Source organism: Scophthalmus maximus, chromosome 5 (genome assembly GCF_022379125.1).
Source record: "Scophthalmus maximus strain ysfricsl-2021 chromosome 5, ASM2237912v1, whole genome shotgun sequence".
Taxonomy (NCBI): Eukaryota; Metazoa; Chordata; class Actinopteri; order Pleuronectiformes; family Scophthalmidae; genus Scophthalmus; species Scophthalmus maximus.
In genome coordinates this window covers 20,062,906-20,075,041 of record NC_061519.1, presented here as the reverse complement: position 1 = coordinate 20,075,041, position 12,136 = coordinate 20,062,906, and the positions used below count along the sequence as shown (strand labels likewise).

At 44.7% G+C, this 12,136-nt stretch overlaps 1 protein-coding gene across 2 annotated transcripts in view; it reads left to right on the top strand.

Moving 5' to 3' along the window:
- The first annotated feature begins 481 nt into the window (after positions 1 to 481).
- The window catches only part of rock1 (Rho-associated, coiled-coil containing protein kinase 1), a 28,481-nt gene continuing 16,826 nt past the window's right edge, over positions 482 to 12,136 (top strand). For both annotated transcript variants that reach the window (XM_035633265.2, XM_035633264.2), the window contains exons 1-2: positions 482 to 1,479; positions 11,032 to 11,113. In XM_035633265.2, coding sequence (XP_035489158.2) covers positions 1,387 to 1,479; positions 11,032 to 11,113 — 175 coding nt within the window. In that variant the 5' untranslated portion in view covers positions 482 to 1,386. The remainder of the gene's footprint in view (positions 1,480 to 11,031; positions 11,114 to 12,136) is intronic.

The following is a 12,136-nucleotide window of genomic DNA, read 5'->3' as shown; positions in this document are numbered from 1 at the left end:
ATTCTGGTTCTGATTCCGGTTCTGATTCTGATTCTGGTTCCGGTTCTGATTCCGGTTCTGATTCTGGTTCTGATTCCGGTTCTGATTCTGGTTCTGGTTCTGGTTCTGATTCTGGTTCTGGTTCTTGTTCTGATTCAGATTCTGGTTCCAGTTCTGATTCTGATTCCGATTCTGATTCTGGTTCTGATACTGGTTCTGATTCCGGTTCTGATTCTGATTCTGATTCCGGTTCTGATTCCGGTTCTGATTCCGGTTCTGATTCTGATCCTGGTTCTGATTCTGGTTCCGGTTCTGATTCCGGTTCTGATTCTGATTCTGATTCCGGTTCTGATTCCGGTTCTGATTCTGGTTCTGGTTCTGATTCTGGTTGTAGCATCAGGCAGCAGCAGCAGTAAGTTTAGTAAGTTGTCGCCTTTACGAGTCTTGCGAACTCTTTGAACGCGCCTCGACGCGGAGCATGCGCAGTGCCGGGGACTTTGAAGTTGCCTCTCCGGGGTGTTTGAACAGGAAGGCGGACATGTTGGCCAGGCTGTGGGAGAAAAATCGGGCACTGTCTGCTGTTTTTTTTAACCGAGGAAAAAATCAAAACCCGATTAGTTTGAGCGCCTTCGCCCTGAGGGACGCGGCACCTCGGACGGGACGCGGTCGACAGCCGGTGACAGTCGGCGGGGGCACGCAGCGGGAGGACCGCCGCTGAGCGCCGCGGCGAGTGGCTCGTTTTAAACTGGTCGAACATTCGGAAGAAGCAGAAGTTTTTCTCCCCCACACCACTTCAACTTTTTGAGCTGTCAGATTCGTTCGGTCGTTCTTCTGCGAAGGGGCCTGGCACGGAAAATGGGAACCGGCCCGGACTAAAACCCTTCCACACCAACCCCGCGCTTCTTCCCCCCGGAGAGACGCACATTTCAAGTTTTAACCGGTGTTTTTTGTTGTGGTTGTTGTTGTTGTTGTTGTCGTTTTTGGTTTGGATGCGCCAACATTTTTAAGCTCTTGTCCTCCGCGGCATCCTGCGGAGGCTGACTAATCTCGTCGCCGCCGCGCTCATCGTTCTGCCACTGAAGTTGTTTCGCGTGCGTGCGTGCGTGTGTGTGTGTGCGCGCGCGCGTGTCACTCGTACCTGGGGGAAACGAATCTTTCGACGCTGGACATGTGGCTTCTGTGCGTCCGGCGCAACCTTCGACGCTTCATCGTGTGTGCGAGCCCGAGGTGGCCGATGCGTCGCCTCTGAGAAGCGCGGCGGCAGAAGTTCACGCCAAGAGGGAGAAGGAACAATTTTGGCTAGCTAGCTCCCCGCTGGCCGCTAATGCTAGCTAGCCAGCGCGCCGCCTCGCCAGTGAGCCGTTTTTGTCCACGAGCCCGACACCGGGACCGAGTTCGACAGCGAGAATGACCGCGCGGGAGAGCATGGAGGCCCGGTTCGAGAAGATCGACGCCATGCTGAAGGACCCCAAGTCGGAAATAAACACGGATTGTCTCCTGGTAAGTTTGCAGCCCGCTAGCCGGCTAGGTGGCTAGCGAGGGGGCAGCCATTCGGGGTCAGTCTCCTCCTCGGCGCGGAGACGGTTCCTTCCCGAGGACCAACAAGTCGCCTCGGGATGTCACTGAAGAAGATGTGCAGGTGTCGACTCGCTGAACTTCAAACACGTGTGCATGTTTGTCCATTGTGTACAGTGACGTGTGAAACCTCTTGTTGTCAGATAAACTCACAGACCCCCCCCCCCCAAAAAAAAAAAAAACCAAAACAACGAAGCTGTTCTCCCGAGCAACGTGATCGTTATTCAAGCCACGTCGTTTACAACCTGGTGTCACTACAGGAGAGTGGGTCAGTTACTCAACATGACTGACAGGTGGCAACCGTCTTTCCCCCTTCATCACAAAAGACAAACACACCTTTGTCAGATTATATTTTTGTTTCAGGCCAAGTCAGACGAATCATAAAGTCAGACCCACTTGATCGCTTTCCTTGCCACACACACACACTGACAATGGCTTGTGTGTCGTCATTGGTGTGGTTTTCACATCATTAGGAAGTGGTTGGTGACGTGTGCTGTTTTGTCTACATTTACTTATCCAGGCTCCATCTGAAGCAATGGGCCGCCTGCAAGGCCTGTTGTGGCCTGTAGCCTCCCCATCCGCATCAGTACACCTGTTGGCTGGAGTCTGCTTCCTGTTTATGGGCGGAAAAAGCTCACAGAGAAGTGACTTTACTCTCTGGGGGAAAATGAGGCTGCGTCTGCCACGTGCTAAACCCCCAAAGCGACACCTCCGTGGGTTTTTTCTTTTATTGCACACAGCAATCCCAGGAACTGACTCGCTGTGGAGTGGATGCCGAGCGGGGTGTTGTTGTGTCAAGTGTTTGTTGATATCATGAGCCTGTCGGCTTGGGTGACAGTGGCCCTGAGTGTTTTCTCAAGGATTTGCCTCTCGGTGAGTCACGGGAGCAGTTGCGCAAAGAGGTGTAGTGTGATTAAACCAACATTCACGTGGGTTATTGGATGGAGTATTATGAACGTGTAGGGGCTGACGTTTGACATTTTCATTTTGTGTTTGCAGGGATCCCTAAGTTTTCCGCCCTTGTTCCCTGTGCGCAAATGAGCGAGGGGTGTCTTGAAGGTCAGGGTCTCTGTGTACAGTAGCTTCACTGTAACTCAGTTGGGTGTTGTGCACATTAGGTCACACTCTTTGATTGATAATTCCGTCTATCTTGATTGTATGATGCGGGACGTATTGACAAGAAAATAGCGAAAGAAACACCTGGAAGGCAAACTGTTTTTGGATGGGGGGGGGCTTGTCCTAAAACCCCACCCACACAACCAAACTTGAAGTGTTTGTATGTAGCCTGCTGGAGATAGCTGTTTTTTGAAAAGAAAACTTGCTTAGTCTCCGTGACCTCCCATCCTGTTGCCGAAAGAGGCAATTAAACTCACCTAAAAAGTGCACGCGTCCTGCATTTTTAATGGCAAAAAGCTGTGGGGACTGTTCCTGCTGGCAGCCACACACAAGGGTGTTGTTCCTCTTCCCCCCCTCTCCCTGCAATCTCCCCTGATCAATGAATGGAGGCCTTTTGCTGAGGCTCTCTCTGCCACCATTGCAACTCCACCCACAGCTTAATAAAATTCCATGCTAATCAAATAACCTCTTGTCTTTGACTGGCCTGGAGTTCCCTGTGTGTCCCAAAGCCATTCTGCACGTCTGGAGAGCTGAGACCAGGCGGGCATCTCTGAGGTAGCTGGGTGTGGGCTCTGCTCTCTACCCATAAACCAAAATTATGTGGACTGAAGACTCATGTTTCTGAAGGCTATGAATCAGGACATTTAACTCATAAAGCAGCCAGCATGCTTGGCTATGAGTAATACGTTCCATCAGAATGCACAATACAGGCCTTTTACTGGCCATGTTTCTGTACCTGGGTCCTGAGCTGGAATTGTTCTGTGTCCTAAGTATAGCACTGTTTGGTTTGCACATTTTCCCACAGAACCCTGTCCTGCGTTGTGTGACGGCGACACATGGCCTGCACCTTACCACTCAGCTATGGGCCGGCCTATGTATTCCAACCCTGTCGCTCTTATCTTCACCCAGCAAATAAATCCTGCTAGGAGAGAGGAGCGCCTTATCTGGATGGGCTGCCCCTTCTCCAATCATTGTGCCCAAGGCGGGCTTCTAAGAGCCAATCTGCACAGACAAAATTCCTGACATTGTGATGTGAAAGCTCAGTGACATTAAGGGACCGAACGTTGCCCATGTATGTCTTACTGTTGGCAGCCATCAATAACTTCCATTTCCATAACAAATCATTTCACCAGTTGACGTGCCTGGAGTGAACACCGCTGAACGTTTGCACGGAAGAAACGGGGTGTTTTGTGAAAACATTGAACAAAATTCCAAGCTCGCTTTTGCACTTGATCCTAATGTGGCACAGTCTGTTGATCATTTGGTGAATTAGAATGTTCGAGTCGATATGTCAGAACTTGTTTTAAGAGGGCTTTGCCTCTATTTGAGAAATATGAAGGCTTCCTGGCCTAGTCTTTGTTCTTACTTTTACACTTTGGGTACGTTAGTCTCTGTGTTTTGATCCGTCTTTCATCTGCTATTTGGACTCTAAATCCGTAATAAGGGTAATTACAGGAAACTGCAAGGCCAGTAAACCACATTTGTAGACAGTGATTGACTGTGTGAATGCCGCATGTACAAGTCAGGGTGGATGCTCTTATTTTGAAGGGATTTAAAATATGAATCCACAACATTGTTCTGAAACAAAATTGGTTAGTACGTTGTTATAGATATGAGATGAGGAAACTTTTGTTTTATTTAATGAAGTTGCAGGTTAACACCTGCCCGTAATTAGATTCCATCCTACAATATCAGTGATTGAAGGACAGGCTTATTATTACAGTGTTTATGTTATTGTAACTAACTGCTGTTGCTGTGTGTTTTTGTTTTTCCACCATTATGGTTGCATTGCCACAGTCAGAATGTGACATCGTTTCCATTAGAAGCCCGATTCAGCCCAATTTCTCAGAGTTTAGGTATTCAAAGGAAACTATCGTATAGCAAAACCAGCGTCTGCAAATGCTGCTGACAGGCAGAGGAAGAGAAGGTCTCAAGTCACAACTGCTCAGAACTGAGCCTTGAGATTATTATATTTTACTGGCATGCTTCCTTTGTGCCTGCTAAGGTCTGACACAAGTATGAGCCAGTCGGAGCACAGTCGACCCTTGTCCTGCCCATGTCGAGTCCCTGCCCTTGTCTCAGTGACCTTTGCCTTCACTGGACAAACCTTACCTGCAAGGTGTTGTCTGCACTTATAATGTCTGTCTTGGTAGCAGACATAGAGACAAGAGCTGCACAGTTTGGACCGAGGGAGGGATCTGCCAGTCATGAGTATTGACACAAAATAATATTTTTTACAGGTTGCATACACCACTTTTTTACGTGACATAAACCCCAAGATTTAGTAGAATCATATAATTCAACCTCATGTTGCATCATGGCTTATTCATTTAGAGAACTGCGTGGGATGAGAAATTATCATTCTTTGAAGGACCATGCTGGTGGGTGTCTATGTTCAAACTTGTTAAGTTGCAAACTGCCTACAGTTGGCTCATAGTCTACACTAGTTGTGTGACTACCAAAAAAAACTACAATGAGATTTCTGGGTGATCTTCCAGATTATCTTCCAGGGAGCCATTTCATTCAGGTAATGTCAGTGCTGTTTTTAATATTAAGATTCAGCAAGTTATGATAATTGAGATAAATATGTAATATTGATTCTTTACTTTGTCATATTGCCTTGGAGACACTGACTTACTGGAATCTTGGATGCACCAGGATCCTTGAAAGCACCACCTTTATTTTTGCACATGGCCCATGCTCACAGCGACATCCTGCAAGGCTAATGTAGCTCTAACAGAAAATAACAGCACCTAGATTTTAAATTGTGTTGGATCATCTACTCGAAATGTGTTTTTCAAGTCTCTGCAAGTTGATTTTCACTGCATGCTGCATGCTGCCTGGAAGCAATGGAAACGCTAATAACTTTTCTTATGCCTTGGAAAAAAACGGAAGGAGTTTTGGAAACTATATGTAATTTGTAGTTAACTGGCTAATGTGTGGAAATTCGTGAGCTTGGTCCTTTAATGATGACTTACATCTCATTGAGGTAAAAAAAAAAGAGCATATGTTTGTAGTGATGGTTACAGTCTGCATTTAGTCCATCCCTATTGTCAGAGAGTTTTGAGGCTGCCAGTTGTAAACCGCTCTACTCAGCTATTCAGCCATGAGAACAACAATCGGCCGAGCCATTTGTAGCTCTGCATTCCCCTCAACTGACTGATTATGTTCAGGAATGCAAACTAAAATGATCCAGTCTTTTAATTCACCCATTGAACTTTGCAGCCTCATCTCATCTCTTCAGGGCCACAATGCCAGTTAGTTTGTCCCACTTATCAAGGACTCTGCGACCCCTGTCCGGTGAAGATGGTCAAAGTGAATCGATGTTTAATAAGATGCTCGTTTGCTGGGGTGAGGTCATAAATCTTGGGCAGCGCCAGGCAGGAGAGCAGAGATGTTTTTTTTTTTTTTTCTCGCGAAGCCAGAGCTCAGTCAGTGGAAACACGTGAGCACTCGCCACTGTTGGAATAACTCAATTATATTTTGACATGAAAGCATTTGTGACAGTGGCTCTCACTCACTGCGACTTCATAAGGAAATGGAATGCCCTTGTTTTGCCACCCCTGGGTTCACTGTCACTGCAGCTTATCCAGCAGAGTTGTTAGTGATGAAGTCTTTCTAGGTAAGTGGGATTTCCTGTCAGTAGATATCATGTAGTACCGCTGGAGTGTGCAAAAGAAGTTTGGACCAATTGCTTAGTCAGAAACAAACACAAGTGAAGCAAATTCAATTCCAGATGGATAGGTATTCCCCATGATTTATATCTCTACCTAAAGGCCTGTGTCTGAAGTGTTGGTAGTGAGGATGGTGAACTGGTTGGCTGTGTGCGCATTTGCTCACATGTGGAATGCATATTGTCTTGAAGAGGTGGCAGAAGAGGAAGTGAGAAGTGGGGCTCGACTCGGGCCGGTCCACATGCCTTGTGCTGGCATGCAGAAAGGGATGATGTGGCTGAGTCTCCCATGGAAATTTTAACTCAGACCTTAATGTCTGGAAAAGAGCTTGTGTGTTGTGTGGATTTCTCTCCCCCGAAGTTTAAAGAAATAATTGCCATATGTAATGTCAACCACTGGCGTTGTGTTTTTTGTATAACTATACTTACAAAAAATAAAAAAATAAATTACCACATTTCATTAATAGGGTGATGGGATGGTTTTTCATATTATTACTTAGTTATCCCAGGGATGTGTCGCCCTCTGCCTGAAGCAGCATCAGCAGAAATAGGATAAGACAGAGCCCTGCAAGCTCCGGTTTGTTTTCCCAGCTATATATTTTTTTTTCCCCCAGGACTGCCACATAATGAAACATAGCCTGTGGACTGCTACCGCCCAGTGCCTGTTGCAATGAGCGAATCATATGCATGGTTTTACTCTGTCTCTGTAGGATAAGTTGTGAGACTATTGTGTGTCCCTTTTTTTAACAGCACATAGTACGTTGATTCGAGGCAAACCCTGCAGTGTAAGAGGTTATTACAGTGGCTGGTGATTAGAGCCAAATGCATTTAGAAGTTAGATCCTTTGTTTTTTAACTTTTCATTTGCACTACTATAGCATTTTCTTCTCCATTTGCTTTTGCACATCATTCACCCTTTGTGTGGAAAACAGACTCAGGCTGCATCCACATTACTACGTTTTCATTTTAAAATGTCTCAGTTTTGCTACGTTTACACCAGCCGTCCACACTAAAACTGCGAAGTTCGGAAATGGTGCCGGCCCCGTTTCAGTTTGAAAACTCCAGGGCTGCGTTGTAGTATGGACGGGCAAAAACAGAGATGTTTGGAAACGAAGAAGTGGTCATCTGGAAACGAAGAAGCGGTCATCTGCCTGCATCCGGCCTTGAGTCGACTAACAGCAGTGAAGGCAAAGCTTTGTAAACACTTACGGTCCGTAACAGTTCCACCTCATCGTCGCTCCAAGAAAAGACAATCCCTGCTCATACTTTTCATTGTTGTCGTTTCTCGTTCGTAGTATTGTCTGTAAGTGAGCAACACTGCAGTAAGTGAATGCAGAGTAGACAATCTGCTTCCTGTTAACACCAAGACATGCATGCCCACTGTACGTGAATGGTCACGTGATATAGGTTTTCAGGTGTGTTTGTATGGACAGGGATGGGTTAGGAACGGTTTCACCTCTGGAAAATACTCTGAATTACTTGCTGAGAAAGTGCTTTGTCAGTGTCAGTTACTCTGATATTTGTTAGCGTAGCATGGGGCTGATTTTAGGCTGAGTGGTTTGATGGCTAAAAGCTATGATATAAAATAGTAGTATAAACAATTTTAGAGTGCTACTAAATATAGAGGATGGTGCAGATAACTATACTTGCACCAATGCGCGAGGCATTCAGGTACATCTTATGGTTGAGGATTTGATGTCATCATTTGAGACAATACAAATTTGTCTAGACGTAGACATTTTGCAATATGAGCAAAGCTAAGGCAATATTGGATATGGTGTGTTATTTTTTTAATCTGTGTCAGGCAGTAAAAATGCAGAAATTGGCAAAAACAGACATGGTTATTTTAACCTTCAATAGTTTATCAATTATTTTTTTTTACATAAAATGCAATGCAATGCAAATGTAAAATTCCATACATTATATTATTATAGAGGATTTGATATATATTGTCCACTCGTCCTAACATTTCTTCATCTCTGAATGTAAACAGCCCTTATATCCTGACACAGCCCCTCTTTCCTCCAGGATAGTTGCGAGACGCCACAATAGAGTTGACAATGTTTAGATTCAAACTTGGAACAGTTGCTGCTCATACATCCAGCTTGAATTACTAATTAAATATTTATTCCTTAATTCTGTTTAATCCTGCAATTTCCTTTTTTAACCAGTTGAATTTCTTCTTTCTATTTTATCCAACGCCAATTTAAAAATAAAATAAATATCCCTGGTTTCTTTTATCACCTTGGTGTTTCAGTTGAAGACTGAGCAACGCATGTCTTTTCCTTTTTTCTTTGTTTTTTTCCTTCATTTGTTCTACTCATTGGACGGGCCTGCCCCACATGCAGCTGCTCTCCACTCCCTGCTCCTTTCCGTCACAGTGTTAAGCGCTGATTGAAAATCAGGCTCACTGTGACTCTGTACTTGGGATAGTTTTTTTTCCTCTTCCTTCCTTCACTTTTTGTTGAGAACTTGTTTGGCCACATACCTAAAATAGCTCTCTGACGTGTACAGTCCTGTTAAGGAATGTTACTGTGGCTGTCCAGAGTTCTCTGCGGCAGGAAGTTATGCAAACGTGCATTGCTGAGCACAGAGCCTTGTGATTAGGATCCTGAAGGACTCGGTTCTTCAGCACTCTTTTTTTCCAGTGCAGGCTGGCTGGATACTGTGTGGCCAACAAGGCCCCCTTTTTCTCTCTGCCTATGGTCTGCCTTGTGTAAACTTTCTTTTTCTTTTTTTTAAGGGCCGACGATGGCTCTCAGCTCTCTCCTATCCTCTCATCACTACCCCACATTCTGCCTCCTTGACTCTCTACTTTGCTTTTTGTTTCCCCACCTCTCATATTTTTTTACTTATTCCCCTCCCACCTGCCTTCTCCCTGTTTCCACCCATCCCGCTGGGCGTCTGCTTCTTTTATGTCTCATAGGGGGGGGGGGGGGGGGGGTATGGCCCTGACCTCTGCTGAGCAGAAGCAGCGGAGTTACTTAAGAGGATTCCTCGTCTTGTCTGAGCTGCTGATTCACCATGTGTCATCATTGTTTTGCTCCGAGATGCAAAGCGATTTTTTTAACAAGACCGGAATGACAAGATTCCTGCTCTGATAGTGAGTGAAGAGTCGATGCAGCGTAGGTCAACAAGTGAAATAAACACTTTTTTTGTTGTAATTCATGGGTAACTCTGCAGCAGCCGTATTTGCATCTGGCTTTTGAAGAAATAAAATGTAGGCTGACCTATCCGGGACAGTCTGAGCTGCTCATTTTCAACATCTGGCTCGCTCCCACTAAGGGAACGGAAACATAGTTTTGAGTTCAAGTGTTTGTGTGCCTGTCTTCTTTCAGCCATTCTGGATTATGGAAGATTAGATTAAATCCCGCCAGTGGCACTTATGCTCCTGCCTTGCCTGAGGTCAGATAGCCCACACTGTGTTTGTTTAAAGCCCTTGAAATACCAGTATGGTAGGTGCAGCATGGCTAATTTATGCATTGGCCCCTTTTTCCATTTTATTTAACAACACCATCATTCTCAAAACATGGTGCTGGACAAATTGTCATGAAACGGGTTTCATATGAGGGTCAGAAATTGGTTGGACGGCAATCATTTCTATAACTTCAGTGGGGTGATGCAGCTGTGTGTTGTAAAGTCACACAGTTGACCTCACGTTATGGTTACTGTTAGGCACCACCCCGATTCCTCCGTCATCAAAAGCTACTTAGCTCAACCGGTTGCTTTTATTAGAAATGTTGAGACCAGGCTGGGAAATGCAGCTTCTGGTCGTCCAGCCAGAAAGACTGGTGGGTGTTAATAATCTCCCAGGCACTTGCTTACTTGCATTTTAGAAAAAAAAATACTGTACTACTGTGAAACACCCTCCTTTTCACTGTGTCCACGTTTTCTTACTGGCTCCATGGTTTTGTAGTAGTGTAGCTGAGATGTGTACTTTATACTTAACAACATAACATAAGCATTTGTTTTTTTATAGTAAGTGATGCTGTTGCCTCGGACACGGTCAGAGCATTTTTGGGAGTTCGGCTTTCACATATGATGAACCCAGCAGGGAATTGTCCGAGTCAGAACAACAGGGACATTTCTGCAACATACTGTTGCGTCTTGGTAGAGCATGCAGGAGGCAGGACGTGATGAGAATTCCGCTGCGGAAAGCATTGTTCTTGTTTGAGATTTTCCTCACACAGGTTTTAGTCGGAGTCTGGCAAGAAAAGTTCTGGAAAATGTCCAGAGCAACATTTATGGCCATTTGTGTTCTCACATACAGTCCCTCCGGAAAATGTCCGGACTTCAGTGCAGTCTGAAAGCAGCAGTATACTGCTTGAGATATCAGTTTAGCTTATTCAAACTTTTCGTGTGTTGTAATTTAATCTCAGTATTGTCGATGGCAGATGACATTTACAAGCATCTTTTCATCATCCTTCAGTCGATCTGTTATTGATCACTTAAAAAAACTTACAGTGGCACTGAAATCTGGGTTTTTGTAATAAGCCAAAAGCCCTCCGAGACTTAATTAATGTAATCCAGGCTGGAAGCCCACAGCTTGGTTAGTGTACAAGTCTGAGCTAAAAGCGGTTCTACAGAGACCACTGTTCACTTTATTGAACTTTTGAATTTTGTCTGCGATGTAGCTGGAGTAGCTCTGTTTGCGTGCTTGCTAACCTTTCTCCTCTCCTCTCCCTTCAGGATGGCTTGGATGCACTCGTGTATGACCTTGACTTTCCTGCCCTGAGGAAAAACAAGAGCATTGACAACTTTTTGAATAGATGTAAGTAGCTCACATCATGCTTTCTCCTCATGCCCTGATCGCTCCACGTCTTTCACTTTAACCATTTGTGCTTGCAGACCCCGGTTACATGTGGGTATAAGCCCGGGCTCAGAAAAGAAGGCCGTTTTGGGTCACTGCCTAAATGTAGGCTCGGACACAATAGGTGTCTGCTGCTTAGTGTCCCCAACAAAGGGGCTTTCATAAATGGCTGGTGACCCACATGGTGCCTATCGTAGTGTCCACAGACTCTGGAACCCCCATATCTGTGTTTTAGACAAAACAGAGACCATCAACCGAAGGCTGACAGTGAGGCAGATATATTATAGCCAATTCTCTTCATATCTGAGGTTGAACAAATGTTGCAACTCAAGGATAAAATATTCTCCCATTTTTTGTGGCAGGTTTTGTAGACTTTGGTAAAACGTTTATCTATTTTTTTGGTAAAATAATTTTCTGTAAAGAAACACCTTGCACAGAGACTTAAGATTCATATGTATGTGTGGTATTGACCAAGAAGTATGCTGTGCAAGTACAGAACAGTTTTCTGCAGGCATGTATGTGTAGTATAAAATGTATCCATTTATAACAACGTAAGTTGATATGATAACAACCTGCCTTTGTAGTTGTGAGGAAATGTGACTTTAGTCTCTTAACTTGATTTTTCAGATTAAAAAAAAAAAATGTTTAAGTCATGTTGTCTGAGCTGAACTTTGAAGCATTTTATCAGTGTGAGAAAAACCAAAACATCAGTGTGCTGTATTTGAAATATCAACCCAAGCTACTAAACCCCTTGGGCAAAAACTGCCATTAGGCATCTCCTCAATTACTCTTGGTACTGTACTTTTGTGTGTTACACCCAAGTGTTTGGAATGCATGGATGGATATGGACTAATGGACTCGCCTGTCTTGTGCGACACTGGCCCACAGTGTCATGCACAGCCCGAAGGGCTTTTTAGTCTAAATTCTTTCCTCCATATATTGTGCTTTACACCCTGAAAGTATCAGCTGATTGCTCTACTGTAT